Source organism: Equus caballus, chromosome 28 (genome assembly GCF_041296265.1).
Source record: "Equus caballus isolate H_3958 breed thoroughbred chromosome 28, TB-T2T, whole genome shotgun sequence".
Lineage (NCBI taxonomy): Eukaryota > Metazoa > Chordata > Mammalia > Perissodactyla > Equidae > Equus > Equus caballus.
The window spans coordinates 14,073,789-14,100,217 of record NC_091711.1 but is presented as its reverse complement, the minus strand read 5'-3'; the positions used below and the strand labels follow the sequence as shown (position 1 = coordinate 14,100,217).

Below are 26,429 nucleotides of genomic sequence, written 5' to 3'. Positions count from 1 at the left end.
ATCTAAAATGAATTATATAAGTATATTTCATTAGTAGTTTCAGAATATATTTTTGTAATTATTCTTGTCAAGAAATACATCTACTCCAAAATGGGTTTTATTTGAAGATTTGTCTTAGTTGTTCCTTAAAGTGACTGTGACCTATTAGGGTAGGGGGCTGGATTAAAGCTCGGCACAGTACTCACGTTAGAAAATATACATACGGTAGTTCCCCCTTATGAGTAGTTTAGATTTCCGTGGTTTCGTTTTACCTGAGGTCAAATGTGATCCAAGAATGTTACATGGAAAATTCCAAGTATAAACGATTCATAAATTTTAAATTGTGCACCTTTCTGAGTAGGAGATTAAATCTCATGCCATCCTGCTTCATCCAGCCCAGGACGTGAATCATCCCTTTGTCCAGCGTATCCATGATGTACGCGCAATCCTCTTGGTAGTCGCTTAGTAGTCTCCTTGGTTATCAGATGGACTGTGGGTAGTCTTGCAGCTCTTGTGTTCAAGTAACCCTCATTTTACTTAATAATAGTCGCAAAGCGCAAGAGTAGTGATGCTGGCAATTCCGATACACCAAAGAGAAGCAAAGTAAAATGCTTCCTTTAAGTGAAAAGTTGAAAGATCTCAATAAGGAAAGAAAAAAAAAAATCATGCTGAGGTTGAGTAACTTTTATTACAGTATAGTTTTATAATTGTTCTACTTTATTGCTCTTACTGTGCCTCTTTTATAAGTTAAACTTTATCATACGTGTGTATGCATAGGAAAAAACATAGTAAACACGGGGTTTGGCACTATCTCCGGTTTCAGGCATCCGCTGGGGATCTTGGAACGTATCAGAGGGTTGGCTCTTTGCTTTTTAATCAAGAAGGCTATTGATCGGGTATGGGATAATGTCTCATTAAATATATAGATATGCAAAGAATTAGAATTTTCTGTGAAACATTTAAATTATGTTTTGTTTTGTGAATAAAACCAGCTTATCTTCCCAACTTCCTGTTAAGACCTCTTGAAAACTTCTCCAAGTGATTAAATGAATGAATGCATATCAATTTCTTTTATTATCCAAAAGATGGAGTTATATTTTTCACTTTACTAGATCTAAGTTGCTGTAAAGTTATAGTAATTTATTATATTATATATATTATTATATATTACATATATTATATATAATATTATATATTATATATAGTGATATATTATATTATATATATTATACAGTAATTTATATAATAAAATCCAGTTTATACGTCAACTTCAGGTCAAGAGATAATCGAATCTTTACTCAGTTTTTATCCTTTTTTTAGGCAGCAGTTTTCAGGCACTATAATAAGCTTCTTTTTTCAGAATTTCCAAGTCACACACAGGGATAAAATATTTCTCTGACGTATAAATTTAAAATTTATTTTTGGCGACAGTCTACAGTTAAAAATTGAATCTCCCACATGAATCACTGAATCTAAAATGCAATACCAAAGTCACATATAATGACTCCTGCATATAACATATGCCATAAAGTCAGATCAACTAATTATGGGCATGGAAATAATTAATAATAAAAAATCAGCTATTATTTATTGAGTGTGTTTTGTACACAAGACACCGTGAAAGCACTTAAAATATTGCATCACAACAATGTTATGTGGTAGGTATTAATATCCCAACCAAAAACCAAAAAACAAAGAAAGAAGATGAGGTATAGAGAAGTCAAGCACTGTTTACCCATAATAACAGAGTTAACAAGTATCAAAACTTAGGATTTGAAGCAAGTATGTGCTACTCAAGTGCTCATGTTCTGAAGAAATGTGAGGATGTGTATGCATTTAACTGAATTTATTGCTGTTATAATTTAGTAAGAAGTTTATATATGTAGGCTAGATTCAGAATTTTCTCTTTGGGCTACAAAATTGTTGTGATATTCCCATAGTTCTGTATGAAAATGAAATTGACAGAATATAATGCAGTCATGCATCCTTTAATGGTGACAAATTCTAAGAAGTGCATCATTAGGCTATTTCATCATTGTGCAAACATCATAGAGTGTACTTACACAAACCTGGATGGTATAGCTCAGTACACACCTGATCAGGATTTGGCTCTATGGTACTAATCCTATGGGACCACCATCATATATGCTGTCTGTCATTGACCAAAACCTTGTTATGCGGCACGTGACTGTGTTAACAATTGTAAGCACTCTGAAAGGATCCTCTAAGATTAAAAACTCTACCCTCATTTGGCTAAAAAATGTATATAGGATAGAGAAAGATAGATAGAATTTAAGACGAAACCTTTTTAAACAGTAGCTTTTGTTTGGAGTGTCTAAAATCTAGGGGTGTGCACAAAATGTTGAAAAAAATTATTGTGGATAATTTTTGCCAAGTTGATGGATTAATTGAATTTCATACATTTGAACTTTGATACTAACCTAATTAACCAAGTAATCTTTAATTGGGTCTTGAAGGTCAGCAGAATTGGGGTAGACAAACAAGGAAACAAAAACGCATCCCAGGTAGAAATGAAGTCACAGGGTATGTTAGTTTCCCCGAGTGCCTTAACAAAGTACCACACACTGAGGGGCTTAAAACAACAGTAATGTGTTCTCTCACAGTTCTGGAGCCTAAAAGTCTGAAATCAAAATGTCAGCAGGGCCATATTACCTCTGAAGTCTCTAGTGAAGAATCCTTTTTTGCCTCCTCTAGCTTCTGGTGGTTGCTGGCAACCCTTGGTGTTCTTGGCTGGTGGCAGTATAACTACAGTCTCTGCTTTCTCTCTTCACATTGCCTTTTTTCTGTGTGTCTTTGTGTCCCCAGATATTCCTCTCCTTGTAGGAAAGCCAGTCACTAGATTTAAGGCCTACCCTAATCCTGTAGGACCTCATCATAACTTGATTACATCTGCAAAATCTTATTTGCAAATAAAGTCAATTCACAGGTCTGAGGTGGACACAAATTTTGGGTCGAGACTATTCATCCCAATACATAGAGACATGTTGGATCGTGAAGCTATTTGTTTTCTAGGCTTTGTAGCTCAGATTTTACATTGAAGGTGGAGGAGCATATAAAGGTATTTAAGCCAAGAAATGATATGATCAGATGGGCATTTAAAACTATCTCTTTGTCAGCAGGGTGGAGAATAAATAAGCAGGAAAAAAGACTAATAGCAAGATGACAGGTTAGGTTATTAAGTGGGAGTTAGGGTAAAGGAGTTTTCAAGGATGATCCTAAACTTCTGTGGAGAGTAGTGCCATTCCCTAGTCAAGTAATATGAGAAGAAGAGTTGATTTGTGGGTGAGCAGGGGGACTAACATGATGAGTTTCATGGTAGGTATATTATTTTTTAGTTAATTTTAATTTTTTATATATACATAATTTTTCAGTCAAATAGCATCAAGATGGTGCAAATCCAAAGACACACATACACACATACAGAGCCTGCACCCACCTCCCATCTCACTTCCCTGAGATTCTTAATTTCAACCTTTCAGTCATTACTTCTGGTATTTTCTCTCTCATTTAAACTTAATCTATGTCTTGCTCTTATATTATATGGGGATTTTAACTTTCTTATTCTCTTCCCTCCTTTCTCTTCCACCCATTTTTCTGCTATAGTTATCTCAAAATCACACTCAGTGTTACTATTTTTATGACTATGTAAATAATTTCCACAACCAATGCAAGTAATGGCTTCCTGTGATAGTATTTACTTTCATTGTACAGCTTTCTGTTTTTCCAGGATTTTATTAATTATCTGATATATTAATTTGCTTACTTATTTTTAAAACTGCAGTAAATCTCCCCACCCAATCCAAAAGTTTGGTAAAATTTCATAATTTCATTTCAATTATGGTCAATTTTCAAGTAGACAATTGATCATTCTTATTTTTATTTTCTTTGAATCATCACTTCTTCCTCTGCCCTCCACCTCTGATGTGTACCAGCTTCTTTATAAGCCTGCTTCATTGTTTCGGCTGTTGTTATGGGATTTACCTCTACTATCACTTTGAAAATCCAGAAGAAAAAGTGATCAAGCTCCCTTAAGAAGAAAATGCATGAAATCCCCAGCATAGATAATAATTAAACTTTGAGAGAAAATGAAACATCTGTTTTAAATGGAAAGCTAGAGGTTAAGGATCTGTGTGTATGTGGTTAAATTTCCTGATGGTGGTGAGGGAAGCTCTGGAAGTTGAAGGACTATCCATTTAAGGGCTTCTATTTTTTTTGGAAAAGTGGAGAAATACTTTTCCACTGGATACTGGAGGAGAGGAACAAAAGGACTAATTAGGAATGAGTGATCAAGGGAATCTGGATAATAATACATGGAAACCACCACCATCCCCTCAACTTCAGGCTCCTTATGCAAAGGAGTGTCCTTCAGTATCAGGAAACCACACCAGGCCGATGAGGCTCCCTTCTCAGCTGACTTTTCCCAACATCTTCTCAAAAAAGTCAATCTACCTACCAATAAATTCGCAGTAAGCTGTTAGAAAGATAAAATCGTCTCCATATCATCTATGAGTTAGACGGTTTAACAATTATTTAAAATATTATTAATGCCACAGTTTTACTCTATTTGCACTGATAGTTGATTTTTCCCTAATTATGTGTTTATTGAGCTCTCTAAATTCTTTTTATTGAAATATAAATAGCAAGGGAAATGGTTAAATTCCAAAGTCAATTGGTCAATTTATATGTGAATATAATTCAATTTTACTTTTTATATTTACTTGGCCTCCTCTTTTAACTATTGAGTTACTCTTGCTTATATGTGAAGATATGAAATCAAATTTTTGATTTTTCATGATGATATTTATTATCCTTATTTGAAGATTACTTTGCAATTTGGAACTATAGCCATCATTTTACCAACTTTATGGTTTGCAACTCTCCCCTTAATTGTACTTATCTCTATTATGCAAAAAGCTGATTTCTCTGCCACTTTTTACCTAAGAATGCCAGTTCCACAGTATGCAGTTTCAAACTGTATTCCATTGCATTCTCAGAGAGAGCTTTTGGTTAACCCAAGATATAAGAAGAATTATGACAGATAAGTTGGGAAAACCCACATGAAATCTTGCACCCCTTCCATGAAAATAAAGGAATGAATATTTACTTTAAGAAAGCAGTAGTTTTTATGTCTTACTATTTTATTTAAATAAGAAAATACAGTAAACTATCTGAGAATCTGATTTGAATTTTTTTTATTATTTCAATTTTAGGCCATGGCACAGAAGGAAGATATGGAAGAAAGAATCACAACCCTTGAGAAGCGTTACCTCAGTGCTCAGAGAGAATCTACCTCCATACATGACATGAATGATAAGCTTGAAAATGAGTTAGCAAATAAAGAGGCCATCCTACGGCAGGTTCAGTATCTCCCTCTTGGTTTTGTTTTGGTTCATGTGTATGTTCTCACCATTGTCACAAAACGTAGAGTAAATAAAATAGAGTATTTCTTGGCAATAAATCATTCTCTAAAACTGAGAATGGAGCTAACTCAACAGATGTGATTTTCAATATGTAATTTAGAAATCTGTCTTAATAATAATAAAAATAACAGCTAATGATTACTTTGGATCTAGGCATGAACCAGAAACTGTGGTAAACAGTTTACGTATATTACCTCACTTAAACCTAACCACCACCTCCGAAGTAAGCACAGTTATACCGGGGACACTAAGGTTCAGAGACATGAACATTCTTCCAAGGTCACACATCTGGTAATTGCCACAGTCGATAATGGTAGCCTAAGTCTGTTTGGCTCGAGCAGGAGTGGGCAAAGTATGGCCCATGTGCCAAAACTATGGCTCTATTTTATAAATAAAGTTTTATTGAAACATAGCCATACCCATTCATTTAATCATTGTCTATGATTGTTTTTGTGCTACAATAGCAGAATTGAATAGAGACCAAACAGAGACCAAAGCCTGAAATATTTACTATCTGGCCCTTCACAGAAAAAGTTTGTCGACTCCATCTCCTGAGCCTGGACTCTTAACCATTATCCTCCCTTCACTCTCCCACTCCAGCTAATACTGTGATTTTCAATATTTTGCCATCATAGTACATCTGAAGTCTTAGTACTGATTTGTATTCCATTTGTCCAAGTTTAGACTCAGTAGTAACTTCTTTTCTTTTTGCTGCCATTGGTAAGAGCTTTTTTATTTTTTTAATGTGTTGAATTTTATTAAGGAATATGGATAAGTAATATGTGAAAGCATGAGGGCAATCATCTCTTTGCACCGGAAGTGTAGTAGGAGTAGCTAATTTTGAGTGTAGAATAATGGCTGAAGCCCAAAGCCCCTAGTGACTGATGTTTGCTATCCTAACAGTGACTGTTTAAGCGTCTCTTTTTTCATCCCTATTTCAGATGGAAGAGAAGAACAGACAATTGCAAGAGCGTCTTGAGCTGGCTGAGCAAAAGCTGCAACAGACAATGAGAAAAGCTGAGACCTTACCTGAAGTCGAGGCTGAACTGGCTCAGAGAATTGCAGCCCTGACAAAGGTACTGCAATAAAACAATTGGTCAATCTAGATATCCTTGTAGAAGTGACTAGTAACCCACACAGAATCTGTAAAGAGTTTCTTTAGCCTTTGTGAAAATCGAGTTTATTTAATGTTTATTATATTGGTCTGTTATTTAGATGAATTTTTCATATTACATGTATCTTTTTGTGCTGATATGAATGACTAATACATGAATGGGATGATCCCTTTGCCTATTTTAAACATGAACAAAAGCAAACAAACTTTTCTGTCTGTATAATTAATTTTCCATGGTAATATTGGCACATAAGTGTACTCACCAAATGTAAACACACAATGATGATATTTGATATGTATATACATGAGGCATAACAATTTAATAGGCTTAACATAGGTAGTTTCATATTAGAAATGTAGGAAATATCAGAGGAATTGATTCCTTTCTGACTAGAGTAGGAAAAAAATTGTTACAAGTTGGAAGTTAGATTTGTAGAAGTCTAAAATCTAAAGCCATTAAATAGTCAGAAAGTGGTTTTAATAGCTGCAATTTATTCTGAACCAATTAAAATCAATAATAATGTGAAGAATGTTCAAAATTATTTTCTATGCTATGGCCATTAGATGCTGCAATTATCTGCACATTTTAGAATTTTGCAACGATTATAATGTTAGAAATGATTATTCTTACCTTTCACAGTGAAATGGAAATGGCATTGCTTCAAAGAGTATATGCATGTCACCAGAATAAAAGTCCAGCTTTTGTCACTAAAAACATGTTTGACTTTTAATATCAATTAAAAAATGTACACACATTTTAGATGTTCACACAATCGTCACTATGTGCTAAGTTTTCCACGCCACTGCAGTAAATGAGTGAGACAGATAGATGAAACTGAAGTTACAAATTCTGGCATTAGGGATTGTCCAAAACAATTGATGCAGCAATGTAAAAGTAGGCACACACACTTGCTTTCCTGAAAAAATAAATAATTAAAGAGGAACAATAGAGTGATGCCTATTGGTTAAAATAGGATAGTTAGGTAGTGAAAAGGCAGACATTTGACAAAACAGAGCAAGGTTAGAAAGTATTGGAATAGTTGGTTGTCTATAGAATATTGGAATAACTAGCTGAATAAAACATTAGTCTCGTTAGGGTAGTGTTACAATCTGGGTCCTTCTATTGTTACAGATCGTGCCATAAACCCCTCCGACAATTTCACAAATGTGTGATTTCTAAGATAAAGATAAGTTTATCATTTGCTTTCAGAAATAGTCTTTAAACTATATAAAAATGTGCAAATATAGTAGTAGTACTCTGTTTTTTCTTGTAAACACATTTTAAATTATTATAATATGAATTAAGATATGTATACTTAGGCATTTTATCTGAGGAACATAACGAATTTTAATAAAGAATGATCTTACTGAATTTCACTCTTTTAGATAGAGGTAGGTGAGTGGCTAAATAATAAAAACAAGCTGGGTAAAATTTTAGTGTAAAATAATCATCAGTATTATCCTGAGTGAAATACCACAAAGTCTGGAAGTCTCCCAAAGAAGCACAATTTAAAATTCAGCAAATAATTGTCCCATTTTAACCTCTATTGGACTGAAAACAAAACATAATTTCAAATATAATACTTGACTTATGAGGTTTTAAATTAACAGTCCTAAGAATCTTTAATTTAGAATATAAAAAATAACTTGAAAGAGTTGTCTCATCTTTTTTGTCTTTCATTTTATTCTCTTTGGCTCTTTATTTTATACATATATTTACTTGTGCACCCAAAATAATTTCTTCCATTTAATCTTACGTAATCATGTATTCCTAAAATTGCACTTCTTCTGGACCCTTTTGATTTCCTCAAGCAGATTTTGTAGATTTAGTAGGTGATTTTTCAGTAGAGTTTTATTCCTCTTTAAAAGTGTTAAAAATGCTAGGATTCACTCTGCTTCTTCTTTTTACCTCTTTCTCTTCTGGCTGGCTCTATATCAACAACATTATTTCAGATATTCAGTTTTTATGTTATTGCCATATTTAATTTGTTATACACGCTTCTCTAGTACTGAGATTTTATCCTCAACACACTCCCTCTGCTTGTAACATTTTTATAACATTTGAAGATCACTTTTTCACTCATTCTCCCAAGTTTTATGGCGACAATGATCTTGTATTTTTCTTGTCCTCCCTTCTCAAGACCTTTAGGGATGGTCTCTAGAACTTGTTTTACTTATTTATTTTTTCAACTTCAATTCATTTTTAATATCTCATTATGTTTGATCATCAAAATCTTGTTCTACTTCTTAATATTTTTCACTGTTTTAAAATAAAAAGATTTCTGCTTAGCTTAAATCCTAGGCTCCCCTCTCCTAAATTTTGCATGGCATTCATAACAATACCTCAGACATTTTATTTGGCCTATATGTATTTTTTCCCTACTTTCATTATCTGATACCTATTTTTTCTGCCTCTTTGACTCTCCTCCCTTTAAAGTTGATTTCTTCTCCATTTCCAAATATATTCATGCTCTTCTCAACATCATTTCTGCCTGTAATTTCTTTTAAAATCTTAGCTCATTTGAAATTTCCCTATCGCATTAAAGAGTGAAATCAAGATAAATCCTAACAAAGTCCATCAAGGAGTACAAAAAAATAGCAGATTGTTCTCATGTGACTTGTATTTACGACAGTTGCTTAAACTGCAGCCTCCACAAGGCTTAAATGAGCATAAGTCAATAGTGGTTGAAATGCGATCCCAGTGTTTGTTTAGAGATGGTGTCCGAATTTATTCTTTGGCTGCTAAGACTATCTTTTCTTTCCGTGTGTGTGTGTGTGTGTAGCTATGTAGGTAAAGCTCATTTAAGGCTTTTAGAAAGTCAAAAGTCTTGAATAATAGGTATGGATAAAACTGAAAATTTGCCTTTGGCAAGACGTATACATAATTGACTAAGAAAGATTTGGGCCTCCAAATCTTATGATTTATAATGTCTACTTCTTTAATTAAAATGCATATTCTCTCAACAAAGATATAGTTCATCTTGAATTCCACAAGGTATTTCATTCAGTTTTAGTACCAATAAAAAGTTTCAGCAACAATATAGTAATTTAAACATGATAGAAGTCTTGTTCAATCTCTGAAGTGAATTTTCACAATGTTCGGTGTGTTTTCAAATAGTTAGGATGTAAACAGGCAGAAGTTTTAAGAACCTTTGAAAGACCTACTGGACTTTATGCGTCTTTATGAAAAGACAGTTTTAGAAATTGAAATGGTCACAGCTTGACTGCCTTGAATCAGTCACTTGAATCACTCACTTTATTAATTTTAATAGCACTAACTACCTGTTATAATGTACTTTTGAAAGATTACAGGTACCCTAATGAATTTAGATCATATAATTTTGACCCATTTACTGTGTTTTTCATTGAATTCTAAGTTTTAAATCATATAAAACCATTCTATAGCATTTTGGGACTATGGTAGCTTTTTGTGTTGCTTCTGCTTGGAAATTTTGGAAGAGAGATTGGTTATTTGTTATTTCTTCGCTATTTTCCCCCATTTATGAAATAAGAATATGAGACGGAAAATCTTACAAACTGTAAATGTAGAGTTATAATTTTCATAAGCAAATCAGATTTGAAATGTTAAATGTTTATTTTGTAGATTAAATTGGAATTTGTTGCATAAAATAGTACATATGCATATGAACCAATACATGAATAGGTTACTATTTCTTTTCAGGTACTGCATGACATATTTATATGTAGTCCTATATTTGCATAAAGTAAGTTTCACTGTTTTAGAATGAACTTATAAAATGTAATAGTATATGCTCTGGAGTTAAATTTCGTCATATTGACCTAGATCCTTTTGATGTTATAATTACTTAACTTCTAATTATGATTAAAATGTTGATGTAACTTTACATGTAATCTGTGCATAACATACTAATACAATTCAGCTATCAGCAATGTCACATGTGTTGAACCCTCTGCGTCTGTGGTAACTTGACAATCACCTCCAAGACATGTAACTAACCTGCCCTGGCAAACATTAGCTCACAAAGGCACTGGGCTGCCTGTTCACTTTAGGGCATTATTTTGTTTCCGTAGCAACAAATCAGTGCAGAAACAGTTTTGAAGTGGTCCCTAGTGTCATCCAGTAGAGTTCACAATTAAGTTTTCTTGTCCTCATAGCATTATTGTCACCTTGATAATTTGAGGACTTTTAATCATTTTTGTTTAAAATTTCAAATTAAATCTACATCTGTGAAGAGGCGCTGAAGTTCTAGGCCTACAGTCATACTGTGTGTTCAGAAGTCACTTTATAAGTTTGCCACCGTTGCTGAGGAAACTCAATCCTGCTTGAGTTGAAGAATACTCAATTAACCCCGTGGCTTAGCTTTTTCTCTGATTTCTACAAAGTTGAGTTTGTAATAACTTTTGTTCCAAATTTATTTCACCTGAGTCATTGCCTTAGCATACTCCTCAACATTGAGATACATTGTTTCCATTATTTTTCAATTCTGTGAGAAACAAACAAACCAAATTACAAAACTTTAACAATCTGTCAGAGACATATCCTAGTATTTGGTTTCCCATAATTCCAATTATCACGTGACTCTTTCAGAGTTGCTTTAATTCACTCTGTAATAGTCTTTCATTGCCAGCCATCACTAACCTTCATACCTTAGGTTGGTAGCTTTTTATTTGGGCATATCATTGTTTTCCATTTATAACCATCAATGGCATCATGTTCACCAGATATCAGTGTAGTTCTTTCCACATAAAATTCTGTCTATTGAAGTATTGAATTTGCCGTCACGCTTTTCTTTTAAGCATTCTGTGCTATGTTCTGTTCAGTGTCAGTGTCTTTAGTTCTGATTTTTCAATTTTGTCCCTCTCCTTTTCCTTGACTTGTTAGTCTGATCCAACCTCTTCTACCTCATCTGATGATTATCAATATGTTATGGAAGCTAAACTACAAGAAATGATCTCCATACGTAGGAAGGTAGTCCTACTGGACTTTACTTTCTATTGCTAACTAGAATCCATCTAAGTTTTTCTTTTCATTTATAAAAATTATGTTACTTTTATTTATTGATAATCGACCATCTGTGCAGTTCAGTGCTTCAGGAGCTTAAGATTGGACAATGGCAGGTTTGTGTTCAAACCATGCACAGTCTGCATGTTACATTTGGCTGATTTCATTGCTCATAAATAACTCCAATGTTTTGCTGATGCTTGGATGTAACAGGCCTTTGTAGCTGACACATTTCAAGCAATGCTGTTCAGCTGCCTGTTTAAAGAAAGTTTATTTTTTGAAAATTACATTTGCGGTTGGTAGTAGCTTGCTTTACATTTTATTTCAATTTATTAAGAGGAAAAGTGTTAACCAAGTGTTACATTTCAGGTACATTCTTCATCTTTCTTCACAGGCTGAAGAAAGACATGGGAACATTGAAGAACGTATGAGACATCTAGAAGGCCAACTTGAAGAGAAAAATCAAGAACTTCAAAGAGTATGTATATGAAGCACCCCCCCCCCCCAGTCATCATTTTGTGGAGTTACACTCTACATACAGGAAAGGAATATCTTTCTTGATTATGGGTTATATTTACAGTCTTATGGCTATGTCCTGTGCATTTTAAAGGAAAAAAATTTCTAACAATTTAATCAAGACAGACATAAAATTAAATCCAATTTTAAAACTAAAAATCTTATAAAAACAAACTCAAATGGTCTTATAAATGAATTTTATGTCAAATTCATTCAATTTTTCTTGAATGTAAGGCCAGGCAAAGAGAGAAAATGAATGAGGAGCACAACAAAAGATTATCTGATACTGTGGACAGACTTCTGACTGAATCCAATGAACGCTTGCAGCTCCACTTAAAAGAAAGAATGGCAGCTCTGGAAGAGAAGGTAAATCTCACAAATGTTCAGCAATGTTCTAATGATCATGTTTGTTTTATATTCCGCTGTCATCACTGTATCAGTCAGATGATCGTTTTACTTTCTTTAATTTTAAGAAAAAGCCTGATACATTCTTAGAAGTGAATGAATAGTTTCTGTAAAAATGTGTAAGATCAACTTTTAAGTGAATAACATATGCTGCATGGTGGATAAATCTTGCATATTAGCATAATCGTATCAAAGAAATGTTTTAAAATGTGCTACACTTTTGTGATGAAAATGTTCCATTTATCCTTCTCATGGGATACAAAGTCAAGAGTGATAAGACAAAAAGAAATGTTTTAGGGGTGTGCAGGGATGTTTGCTTTGAATTATTCAAATATTTCAGGTTACTGCATCTATTAGTATGCTAATTACTACACTCGTAGTTTAATTTTACTCTATAAATTTGAAAAGAATGTACTATTTTAAATCACACTTTGTAGTACTCTAAGAACAGTATAAAGCTTTTACAGCAGTCATACTTTTACGGCAATAATTTTTTAAAGTATCTGAAGCCACTTATTTCCATATGTTATGACATGTAACATTAGTTTTTGAAATAGCTAAAATTTCATTATTTCTCTAATAATTTAGCTATTATTAGAAATTATCAATTCCGTGTTTGAAATAGAAGTCCAGAAATAAAACTTTTAAAAAATATGATCTGATAATTTCTTCTTTCTTCAGATAATAAAAGTGAGTTCATCTGAATTCTTTATAACACTTCTAGTTAATATTTAGCTTGTCACTCACTTTTTCTTGTATGAAGAGTAACCTAATCATTTCCAACTTTAAAAAAGCTGAGAAGATGCAAACAAAAATAGCCTGAAAAATAATGTTTATTCCATTTATCTATCCAAGTGTTACAAAATAACTTTTCCTATGTAAATTATGTATTTCTCAAAATATTAATATGTCATGTTTAAAGATTCTGTTGAAATTTGTTTTCTATGGAAACCAAGAAATAGATGCACAAAGGGAGAAATCAGAGAAGATTCTTGAGTGATAAAAAATTAACCTATATACTTAATTATTTTCTATTTTCTTTATTAATTCTTCTTTTTTCTTTTATGTAGAATGTTTTAATTCAAGAATCAGAAACTTTTAGAAAGAATCTGGAAGAATCTTTACATGACAAGGTATTATGGGAACTTACATTTCGCCTATTTTTCTATTTCATAGGGTGAATGTTTTGTTGTAAAACAGACTTGATAATAAATAATTTCAGGATGTTATCCTTTTAAAACAATTTTAACTTTATATTATACATACAGAAAGCTTGATGAATTTTTACAAACCAGACAAATCAACCCTCTGGAAGCCCCCATCTTGTTCCCATACAATCACTACTCTTATCCTAAAGGATAACCACTGTTTTGACTTCTAACAGAAAAAAATTGGTTGTGACTTGTTTGAGGTTTATATAAATGGAATAAAAATTTACACGCTAATTTGTGTCTTGTTTTGAGATATTATTTTAGCAGAAATGTATTAAGTACCTTTTATGCAGAAGAATTATGCTAAGCTACATATTTGCAAACATGATCCTAGTTCCAAAGTAGCTGAAAAATCTAACTGAGGAGAGAGAACACACCTTTGACAGAGCACTGAGTCTCAGAGTAGTAGATGCCAAGTGTCAAATGTGTGACATAGACAGTAAGAGCTACATCATACATTGCTGCTATAAAGAAGGCTTCAAGGAAGTGGGACTTGACTAAAATTGTAAGAAAAGGAAGGACTGTGTTGCAATCCTTTCAAATACAGAGCATATGGCATGATCACAGATGCTTGGTCGGGGAGGGGGTGAGTAGTGAGTTTGGTATCTTTAATAATAATAGGCATAACAATTTGGCTGGAATCAGTTATTCCTGTTGCAGGATGTTTGGTAGAACAGGCAGATAAGGACTAAATTATGAAGTGTTAAAAACTGTAATTGCTAATACATCTTTTCCTCTTTCATTAGCCTGTAAAATACTTGTTAGCAATTTTGTCTCATTTCATTTTGTTTAGCATAGGCAAATAAAATAATATAAAATTACTAACTTAAGAAATGGTCTATAAATGTGTGTTGAATAAATGATGGAAGGAATGGAAAGAGAGAAGGGAGAGGGAGTGTTAGAGAGAAGAAAGGAAGGAAGGAGGGGAGGGAGGGAGGGAGGGAGGAAGACCTGGCAAGAGTATGGCATATGGAAGGCATTGGAAAAGATGAAAGAATAAAGATTAAAAAGAACAATTGTACACTTAATCCTATAGAATGCTACATATTATGGTGTTAATTTATAAATAGCTATTTGGTCCTGCAATCAGGTTGTACACAGTCTTCCAAAAGTTAGATCTTCTAGAGCAGTTCAATATGGCACCTAGAAGATAGCATCTAATTCTTTCTGAAGCAGTTCAGAAAGTCTACATGAGGGAGATGACATTTCATCAGGCTCTTGAAGGCACATATGATCTTAACAAAAAGAAAAGAGTAGGGAAGAGGCCAGAGCATATGCATAGTGCAGAGAAAGCACAAATGATTGATATGCTGAATCACCAGAAGTTTGCTGTGACTCATATATGTTTAAAGAACTAGGTTGTGACCAGATTGTGAATTTTGGACTTGATCTCATTGTGCAATGTTATGCCATCCAAAGCTCTGTGTGCTCCTGGCAAGATCCCTAGAACCCACTCCCCTTCCACCTACCCCAGCCTTGTAGCTTCAACAATCTGCCTAAGCAACCAGCAGTGCTAATCATTCTGTGCTTTGCATCCTGGTTCACGTCAATCGCTAGAGGAAGCAAATTGCAGGTCATACATCATTTTTGAATATCATCCCATACAGCTGAACACATTTTCTAGTCTAACCATATCTCTTATAAATCCTCAAATTTCTACTCAATTATATATAATTAACAATCCATTGTTAGCATAAGCCACTGTTTACTCAATCTCTTCTCTCAATGTTACTCTTCAGCATCTTGATCCCTAAAATTTGAAGTTCCTAAGATTGTCCTTGGATTTCTTCTCTATGTTCAGTCCCTGGTCGTCTCCTCTGATCTTATGGATTTAAATACCATCTATAAATTGAGCACTTCCAATTTAGATCACCTACTGGATCCTCTCCTCTGAGGGAGTTTGTGTATTCAAGAGCCAACTCAATATCTCCATTTGCACGTGTAGGCATCTCAAACTTAACAAGTCAATCTCCTCCCTACCCCCAAAACACCACCACCTAACCTAACCACCATTGATAGTAGTCTTCTCAGTAAATCACACCTTCTTTACTTTGACTTAGTTACTCCTGTTAAAAACCTTGGAGTTATCCTTGATCCCTTTCTTTATCTCACACCCCACAACCAGTCCAACAGAAAATTCTATTTCTTCTATCTTCAAAATATAACCAAAATCCAACCATTCTCTCCCAACACCATTGTTGTCCAAGCCATAATTCTCTTGCTGGTTTTTTTTAAAGAACAGTAATAATTTTATTTCTTCCCCACCTCCCAATCCCATTCAACAGTCAGTTTCACAGTCATCAGAATGATCATGTCACCTCTCTGCTCAAAAATCCTCCAGTCATTTCCTATCTCACTCAGAGTAAAAGCCAAAGACTTTTTAAAATGGCTTATAAGACCTTTCAAGGCTGCCCTTCCAAAAACCTGCAACCATACTTTTCTCAGTCTTTTTCCTGTCTTCCTTCTTAACCTCTCCAGTCTAGCCACACTGACCTTCTTGCCCTCTGCTGCACCAAATAGACTCCCACTAAGGAGCATTTGCACCTGCTCTTTCTCCTATCTGCCATACCTTTTCCTAAGACATTCCCATCTGTTTAACTCCCTCCTTCTCTTTAGGTCTTTGCTCAAATATCGCTTTATTGGCGAGCCCTTCCATGAGTGTCCTATTTTCTCCTTCCTACCAACATTCTATGGACCCTGTTTATTTATTGTCTTTTCTACTAGATTGTAAATTATATGAGTGCAGAGAACTCTATCTTAGGGCCTAGCACACCAGAGGTGCTCAGTGGATATTTGTGGAAATAACAAATTAATTAATAAATACTATAAGAAATTGGTGAATATTTTTAAGCAAAGAATTCATTTGATCATACATACATTTAAAAAATGATACTTATAGCAAAAGCATGTGTGTAGAAGAGATGGAAGGAAGCGCCACCTCTGAGGAAGCTGGTAAAATTATTCGGGAGAAAGGTAAAAAGCATGTAGAGTAGGATGGTAGTAGTAAGAATAAAAAGGGCAAATAAGAGAAAAATCCAAGGGCCACACTGAAAAAAACACATGGTGAGCGAAGTAAGTCAAGTAAAATGTGAAGCATTGGCCACTAGGAGGGGGAAAATAGCAATAGAAAATCTAGAAGGACACTGTAGACATTTATAACAATATAAAAGTTATAATCATGAAAATAAAATTAAGTGCTTACGTGAGCACTTAATTAAGGCCTCTAAGACAACTCCTATCTTGATAAATTTACAGATCAAACTGATAGTACCAATCTGAAAAAAATCATCAGATACACAAATACTTGTACCGCTATCAAGCTAATAATTTTAACTCATATTAGGTTGTTTACTTTGTGTCGGTAACATTTTTTCTTGTCATCCTTTTAATCCAGTCTTCTTTCTCCTTCACTTGTATGTCCTTCAACCCTCACAAAATAGTGGAAATCCTTCACTTACTGCATAAATAAGAACTTTTCTTTATTTTTAAATTAGCTATGGTTTCTACTTTGCATTTTAAAGTAATGTATACATAGCTGGCCATGACCTTAATATTCCTATATGTTTGCAAAAATTTAGAATTAGTGAATGTCAGGTAATATAGATAAATTTTTATTGATTTCTGCTGTTCACATTTTCTAATCTTTCATAAAAATATATCCATCAGTTTTCTATTTTTAAAAAGCCATTAAGCTTCATAGCTTGGTTTATCATAATTGAGTGTTGGTATTATTGGCATATGCATATCATCTGAATAACACTTCTTTGATTTTTAGGAAAGGTTAGCAGAAGAAATTGAAAAGCTGAGATCTGAACTTGACCAACTGAAAATGAGAACTGGCTCTTTAATTGAACCAACAATATCAAGGTAACATTAACTTAAAAGCTTATCTATATTTCACTAAAAATCAATATGAACTTCCGTATGGTTTCACATCTCCTCAAATAAAATAAATAAATACCTCCTATTGCTCAGCAGTTATTGCCCTATTTTGATTCCCTACCACTGATTTACAGTTTTTACACTCAAAAGTAATTCTCTAATTTAGAAATCCTTTCTGCTGATATGCAATAAAAATTTAAATTATTACCTTTTATATTTTACATTTAATTATATAGATAGAAATACATAAAAGATTCTCAAATGAAGAAATGGAACTGTGCATAAGGAGATTCCATCTCATTCCAGGAAGGGGCATTGTTCCTTTTATCTGTATGCAGAAATGTTTTCAATGCTTAACGCTAGTGAAGAAATATCATTGACTATGGTCACTTAGCATCTGGCTATTTTGTTAAAGTAATTGAAGATAAAGAGGGAGGGAGAAATTACACATGGTAAAAAAAAAATTCAAATAAATTTAGCCGTACTCCTCTACTTTTACTCAATAGCTTATCTTAAAAGAAAGAAGCAATGAGAAGATTGTTTACTCGACAGACAGACAGATTGATCTATCTCAATAAGTCACGTATCATTTTCTTTTGTGCTTAAGGCCTTTTCTTTAAAGTTGATAAGAAACCCTAGATGAATTTACTCATTTGATCATTTATTTAGTAGATGACACAACAATATCAGCTATTTGAAACTTATGACCACCACAGAATTCTATAAGTCAATTTTTCTTGGTCTTATGCTTATCCTAAGAATATTAGCTCCACAACAGCTGGAATTTTTATCTGCTTTGATTACTACACTCAGGACCTAAAGTTAGAAAAAGAAAATAAACCCGGTATGTAGTATGCGCTCAACAGATATTGTTGAATGAATTAATATCTAGTAAAGCATTTTTCAGATACTCAAATGAAAAATCAAAATTAAAAAAAGAAATCCTAAAGGTGCTTATATTCTCTTCAATATAGGTATTAATAAAAGCAAAATTCAGTATTTTGAGTATTTCTACCTTCAGTTTAGTATAATAAACACAGTTCTGTAGGCATAAAAACACCCAAAGAACTTTGAAATATGTAGGTCTTTAATTTGGAAAATTATGTTTATTTTTCTAAATGTTTTATTATGATTTATTTATCTGAGCTGAAATGATTAATTCAGTGATATACTTTCACATGGTGATGATGATGATGCTGAAGAAGGAGGAGAAAAATAAAATATCAACAAAGTAAACAAGCAGAATGAGCATTATCCAATCAACAAAATAAATGCATTTTTACAGGACAAATGGCCACTTCGTTGTCTTTTTGACCCTTGGTCTCAGAAATGCAGAGTCATAGAAGTGTTGTCTAAACGCTCGTCACTGCAGTGAGTCATCACAGGCAGCCTAAGGATGCAAAATTTATCCACAATGGAGGATCCTCAGGGAAGCTTGGGAACCACATACAGAAAAATTGTAGTAGAAACTACATACGGTAGATTGTAGTAGAAACAACGCTAGACCAAGAATAAGAAAACTGATGTTCCTAGGTCTCAGACACACAATTGTTAGTTGTTTGATTTTAGAAAATCCATTTTTCTTTAATAAGTTCAAATTCTATGTATATTTTTACATGAATTATATAAAAAATGATATTTTATGAGTATCGCACAAGTTTGCTTTGCAAATAAAATGCAGCAACTGAGCAAAGGGGGTTTTGAAAACAGTAAATCACATCTTAAGTATAAAGTATTATAGGAATTATTAAGATCACTAAACCAATGGAATTTGTAATAGGTTACAGAATAACTGAATATTTATCAAACATCAATTATTTATTGAACATCCATGCTTCTGAGCGCACATAATTAAAAAAGAAACAATAAAGAAAACAGAAGGTGCATGAGAACTTCATCTATTAGTTTTTGATCTTACAGGTGGGGAGGTGGGAAAGAGCTAAAGTTAATGAATGTCACTGCTAGTGGTAATAACTAATATGCTCCACTAGTACCTCATCTGAGAAGAAAGTAAAATGAGTTCCAGAGTGGCTGGAGAAGGCCTGATTTGGTTCAACTCTGAAGAAAGGGTAGGATCTGGATAATTGAAAAGGACAATGGAAGACATTCCGAGAAGCAGGAGGATGGGTAACAGGTTTTCTCTAAGAAAATTCATTTATCTATGGAAATTTATCTATGGAAATTCTTTTGCAAGATTATATTCAAGAGTTACAGGAGAGTCAGGAGGGGAAACTACATGGTTCCTTGTGTAAAGGAACCTGTGACTGTGTTGTCACTTAAACTTTCAGTGCCTCTCAAAATACTGTACACCAAAAATAATTTAAAAATTGAAATATACGGAAATATTGCCTCTGATTTCTCCTGCTAGAGAATCAGCTCACAGAGTTGAATAAAAGGAAAGAGATGAGCAGTGACTGCTCTAGATGAAGTATAAGCAATGGGCTCTTCTACCATTGGTGTTTGCTCAGGTCTTTTGTTCTTTCAAGATCAATTAAGCACTTTCTACCTGCCAGACATGGCAGGATTGGAGATAGAATGGTGATGGTGACGAATACGTGTTCCAGATGGAAAACACAGGAATACTAGTGTGAGGACTATTTTAATAGAAAGAATACTGGGAGCTAGAATATTACATGACAATGGGACTTTTAAGCTGGGACTTTAAGAGTGCTAACCATACAAATGTGTGAAGAGACTGTTTCCAGCAAAAAGAACAAGTTTAAAGACTCAGAAGTGAAAGAAAGTGTGTCACTGATAGAGTTGAAAGTCAGTGCAGCTGGATGGAGAGAGTAAGGCAAAGAGTAACTAGAAGTAAAGCTGCAGAGGAGATGGAGCCCAGATTGTAGAGGGCCGTGTGAAGACATCCAGGAGTTTTCAGCAGGGCATCCATGGGACCAGAGCTGTGTTTTGTTTCATGTTTTTATACGTGACCTGGAGTTAAGAGATAAAGCAACAAGGAAACAGCTCTCCTGGGATGATGAATTGTAATGTTAGAAACTCCGCTTTGATGCCCAAAGAGACATTACCCTAAGCAGCCGCAGATAAAAGGTACCTAGAATGTTCTGAGCTAGATAGTTCAGACTGTATTATAATCAGTTTCATTCATTCATTATCTTGCCACATATTTATCAAGTGCTACTATATGTGAGGCATACCTCCTTGAGTATACAGTGGTGATTAAAATCTGATCTTTGTCTTCATGAAACTTATACCCTCTGACAAATAGATGAAGACTGAAAGTTGTGCCTCTTGTTTATGAGTATGGCCTGGTTGGTTAGTTTTTACATATGACTAATCCACAATAAAGCCAGTTTGCTTAAGTCTCAAGTGCAGTGCTATAACAACAACAGCTGTCATGTATTTGGTGGATGATTCCTTAGTTCATTTGCTTTAACATCCTATTTGGCAAAACAAGGACTTTCATCAATCAGGTCAGTGTCTTCTGCTGTTGCAAAAACTCAGATCTTACCTATCCTTTTGTAAACTTGCCAAATATTTAGAAATGTTTGTTTTCGTTCACAAAGAGAACTAAGGGAGGAAGCATCAGCAGGGGCCCCCAGTACAAGAGAAAATATAGCTTAAAGCGTATTTCCTACTGATGATGGATCATTTTATAGGACAGCATGTCGTCCTTGTTATTATTATCATTATTGGAGCAATAAACTGCATTTGCTGTAAATCTACATAGTATCTAAATGATGTGCCTGGAGAAGCCTTTACTGCACTTTGACTACACTGTGCTTCATTATCATGTTTATTGAAAGCCAGTGTGATGATATTTTCCAATTGGAATTTTCCAACTGTTTCATCTCTAAGCAGATTTCAGAATCAAATGTGCTCATCAAAGATTTTTCTTTATCTTTTTGGAACAATGTCTTATCAAAAGCTGAAAAATTGTTCTGGTGGTATTGCTATTTTATGAAAAAAATGATATTATTAACCTTAGGTTAATCTGATTTTAAGCATTTTGTTGATTTCCTAAATTGAAAAATACAACGTTGAAAAACAAATAATTCTGGGACCCCAAAGATTTATCCATTTTTCTCTTAGATTAATAGGAATACTTAAAACAAGTATGGTAATAAATACCAAATATTGGATATCCACTACACAGCTCAAACTAAATAGAATTGCTAGAATTTAAGCCAAAGGATCTCGGTTATCAATCTTAACATGTCTCATTGTATTACCATATTTGAAAATGATGAGTAAAGAACAGAAAGACTTTTTATATACTAAAAACAGAAAATACAATTTGACCTTCAGGAATGGAGCTGAGACTAGAATTTCTGACATGCAACCCTGAAGAGACCTCAAAAGAGTCATGACAATTCACCAGTTTTCTTCCTTGAGGTTTATTTCCTTGAAAGTTTATGTTTTTTTGTCAATTAAGTTATGGATAGCGATTTGCTGGTAAGCTTAATTTTTGAGATTGGGTATATGTCATGTTCTTCCTTCTTCCCAGAACTCATCTGGACACCTCAGCTGAGTTGCGGTATTCGGTTGGATCCCTAGTGGACAGCCAGTCTGACTACAGAACAACTAAAGTGATAAGAAGACCAAGGAGAGGCCGCATGGGTGTGCGAAGAGATGAGCCAAAGGTTAAACTTTTTATTTGAAGTCTTGATGGTTTTGAGTAAATACACTATTTTAATACTAAGAGAATTCATAATTCTAGCATTTTCATTAGTTTCAAGTGTGACATATGTCATATTTTTAAAACTATAAAACTAACATAAAGTCCCTACTGTGTGCCAGAAGTTGAACTAAGCATTTCCTATGTATTTATCCACATAACTCTATGAATTTGGTACTGTTTTTATACTAATTTCAGATATAAAAAAAATTGAAGCTAAGAAATTTTAAGTGTTCAGCATTACACAGCCAGCAATGTTATAAGAGTCAAAACTTAAGCCTGTATTTGTGGGATTTCAAATCCCATGCTTTTGTCCATTATGCTATATTGCCAAACGAATGGATTTTTCATTTGCTTGGGCACTTAAGTAATGGCATTCATCTTGTTAATTAAAAGCAATTAAATATTTTAATTATAATTACTACTTTAAAAGCAATTTGAGGAAAATGCACATAGATTATTGAAAGTGTTTGTGGAGACCTGTTCGTGATAAACTGCACTGTCAGCCTTTCATTCAGTCAATAACTTAAAATTTGTAAGCTATGCATGTTGAGTAAGTATATAGCTGCATTTTATGGAGAATTAATATATTTCCTTTGTGCCATAAGTGTAGTTTCTTCTCCCCAACCACTTGTATGTGTCAGAAATACTACATAACTTATTTGTCCTTATTTGTACACAGGCTCTTGACATCCTTTTGTTTTTAAATGACACCTATGTGTCATGTACAAATTAATCCCTCATAGTAGGCATTCAATATCCCTTGAGAGGGTAAATAAATAAACAAATGAAGAATAGATTAAGTCCATCTCAGTTCTTTTCTCATTTTTATGTGACAAATATATTAGTGCTCCTTGGCACCAAAATAATTAGTAACACAAATGCTAATTCAGGTCCTCAAATCTTAAGTAAATCATCAAGGCAATATCATGTGGTCCCTCCAAAAGTCGTTTTATATTATCATGAAAATGAAAACCAACTTTTTAAAGAGCAGAAAACTCTAGGACATCTCTCTTACTCCCAACCCTCTCGTACATTCCGATCACAGATTGAAAAATACTGGTCTATTGGTTACTCAAGACTCATTCACATGGAGGACTTAATCAGTTAAAAAAACATAGCCATGTAAAATAGTATGCCTTGGGCTTAAAAAGTCAGTGAGGCATTTAAGTGACCAGAGCACTGGAGATGAAATTAAATTACTTTGCAATATTTTTAATAATAATTTATTAGAGTCTGTGTAAGTGAATGTTGAGAGAATTCCTGTGTAATGTGTTGTGTGGTAATATTTGTAGTCTCAGCCTCTAATAAGAAACTGTAAGTAAGACTAATTAGTATAAGAAATGGGAATGCTTGAATACACGTGAATAGAGATTGTTACATTTGGAAACGGGAAAATATTGCAAACATAAATGCTTTAAAGTGATTGTTACCTTGAATTGAGGTTGAACTAGAAATCATGCAGAAGATTATGATCTTTATTCCTATTAAAATGTTGATATTTATGCTGACAATTAATACACGCCATTACATAAGATGTCAAGGAAGTATTTTATTGAACCAATAAATTAAAATGTTAATAATCAGTTCTGCTTTTGCCAGGTAAGCTATAAAAGCATGTTGCTTTTTGGTTGCTGTTTCTCAGAATAGTGCTTTGAAAATGAGTAATGTGATAAATACTATAATTGTTCTTTGACAATCCAGGTGAAATCTCTTGGGGATCATGAGTGGAACAGAACTCAACAAATTGGAGTGCTAAGCAGCCACCCTTTTGAAAGTGACACAGAAATGTCTGATATTGATGATGACGACAGGGAAACAATTTTTAGCTCAATGGATCTTCTCTCTCCAAGTGGTCATTCTGATGCCCAGACTCTAGCCATGATGCTTCAGGAACAACTGGATGCCATCAACAAAGAAATCAGGTGAGTTCAATTATTACTGATGGTTTCAAGGGATTAGAAGACTTTTGTTTTTTTTAGTTATGACCTGGGCTCTCTTTCTCTCTTGTTTTTTGGGGGTATTTTTACTGAGCTAAGACCTGTTGCCAGTCTTCCTCTATTTTGTATGTGGTTTGACACCACAGCGTGGCTTGATGAGTGGTGTGGATCCACGCCCAGGATCTGAACCCATGAACCTGGGCTGCCAAAGTGGAGCATGCCAAACTTAACCACTGCACCACCAGGCCAGCCCTGGGATTAGAAGAATTTAATACTAAAATTGTGATCATCAAATCAGAAGTATTAGCATCACCTGGGAGCTTGTTAGAAGTGCCGAATGTCAGACCTGACCCCATATCTCTTGAATTAGAATGTGCATTTTCACAACATTCCTAGGATATTTGTATATGTCCCCTATAAAATTAGGACAGCCTTTGTAAGGGACCTACATGAAACATATACAGACTAATGATGTTATGGTATATAAAAGAATGAGGTATATAAATTAATTTTTACTGAATTATTTCAGCCTAGATATGAAAAAATGTACTATCACCATACAGCAGATGATAGATGATTTCCAAAGAGTAGATAATATCATAAATTTGAAATTGTACAAGTTAACATTTCAGACCCCAGTGAAGGACCCAACTGTGTCAGGTGGATTTGTTTTCTTTTGAACATCAGGAAACTAAACTTAACTTGTTTTTTCAATTAATAAACAGTCTTTTACTATTTTGAACAATGCTTTTATTTGCTCTTTCTGGGTGTAGCTAAATCTGTTGGCCTCCTAATGTGATTCAGATCTACCTAGTTCTCTACCATCATCCCCCTATCGCACATTGTAATAATTTCTCATCTGGAAAACGACAGTAGTTTCTATCTGGTTTCTTTATATTGTTTGGGTTCCTGATCTAATCCAGACTAACACTGCAGCCAGAACAGACTTTTTAAATCCCAAATGTGCATATGTAATTTCCCATTTTTAAACCCTTTGATTGCTCTTAAGATAAAGATCAAAATCCTTCATATGGTCTGCAATGCCCCACCTGCCTCAGCATCCTCTTGGCATTCACCTGTCCAACCCCATATCCTTTTATACATGACTTTCAGTTCTTTGAATGTCCCCTTGCTCTCTCCTTTATTGATATTCCTTACTTCTGGAACATTCTCCTCAACACAGCATTCTACCCGAACACATCACTAACTTTACTCTTAACTCGTCATGAACAGCTCCACCCTCACTTCTGTTCTTCAGTTCACTGTACTGTCCTTAAGTTCTTTACCTTTCCTAGACTATAAGTTATATAAGAGCAAAAAATATATCTGCTCACTGTTTTATTTCCAGGTCTTAGCACTTTGCTTGATAACTAGAAAGTGCTTCATAAATATTTCATTACCATAAATAGAAAAAAATATAGAGAACGTGAATTCAAACTGAATAACATTTTCCAATGTTGTGCAGCTAATGGCTGAACTCACTGAACAGATTTGAAATCAAGTATATATCCTTGTGATATTTGCTTTCACCAAAAGTATATACACACACCCTCAATAACAACCTATGTCTCTCCAGGGACTCTTCGGTTTGTTACATTAGAGTAGAAATTACCAGTAACAATCTCGCTGTAGATGAATTAAGTTGATACCCACATAACATGTTCAAACTACTGTCCTTCAATATGTTTCCTCATTGTCCTCCATAATGTAGGTTAATATAGTTGCTGATTTGTAAGAAATATATAAAATTAAAATACATAGCAATATTCAAAAGAAGTAGGCACCTTGATAAAAACTGTGGTGAGCTGCTAGCACCAACCAGAGTTTATCTCTAGTTAAGACTTTTCTTCTTTCACGAACTAACTTAGCCATTTAAAAATAGCTTTTTCTGGCTTCTTTACAGTTCACTGACTCTCTTAAAGGGAGAGATCAAGTGACTTCAAACTCATTTCCCACTGCAACGTTCATTACTGTTCGTCTACAGTTGCTGCTATTTAGCCCGCTTTACTTCTGTAGTCTTCTTTATTCTTTCTTCCTTCTGTTTGATTCCGATGGGAATCCCTCCCCAACACACTGGGACCTTCTGAAGGGAATCTATTTCATCGCTATTTTCTTTGCTTTCCATATTAACATCAGGATTTGAAAGATCAATGGATTGTGGTGTATTTTTCCAAATAAACTGAACATCTAGGTAGCACTGGTTTTCCTTTTTGATTAAACCTCCACCTACCTCCTACTCAACTTGTCCCTTTAGGTTAGACTCTCCTTTACAATTACTGGAATACCTGGAGGTTATAATTAAATTTCCTTGTACAGCAGAA

At 34.0% G+C, this 26,429-nt stretch overlaps 1 protein-coding gene across 50 annotated transcripts in view; it reads left to right on the top strand.

The window, feature by feature from the left end:
• The window catches only part of PPFIA2 (PTPRF interacting protein alpha 2), a 451,986-nt gene that overhangs the window by 341,727 nt on the left and 83,830 nt on the right, over window positions 1-26,429 (top strand). For 33 of the 50 annotated variants that reach the window (XM_070253915.1, XM_070253923.1, XM_070253918.1 and 30 more), the window contains 8 exons: window positions 5,211-5,357; window positions 6,362-6,496; window positions 11,913-11,996; window positions 12,269-12,400; window positions 13,510-13,572; window positions 17,426-17,517; window positions 21,998-22,133; window positions 23,873-24,093. In XM_070253915.1, coding sequence (XP_070110016.1) covers window positions 5,211-5,357; window positions 6,362-6,496; window positions 11,913-11,996; window positions 12,269-12,400; window positions 13,510-13,572; window positions 17,426-17,517; window positions 21,998-22,133; window positions 23,873-24,093 — 1,010 coding nt within the window. Of the gene's footprint in view, window positions 1-5,210; window positions 5,358-6,361; window positions 6,497-11,398; window positions 11,486-11,912; window positions 11,997-12,268; window positions 12,401-13,509; window positions 13,573-17,425; window positions 17,518-21,997; window positions 22,134-23,872; window positions 24,094-26,429 lie in introns of all 50 variants that reach the window. The other 17 variants (XM_070253909.1, XM_070253900.1, XM_070253911.1 and 14 more) reach the window with 1 other exon arrangement.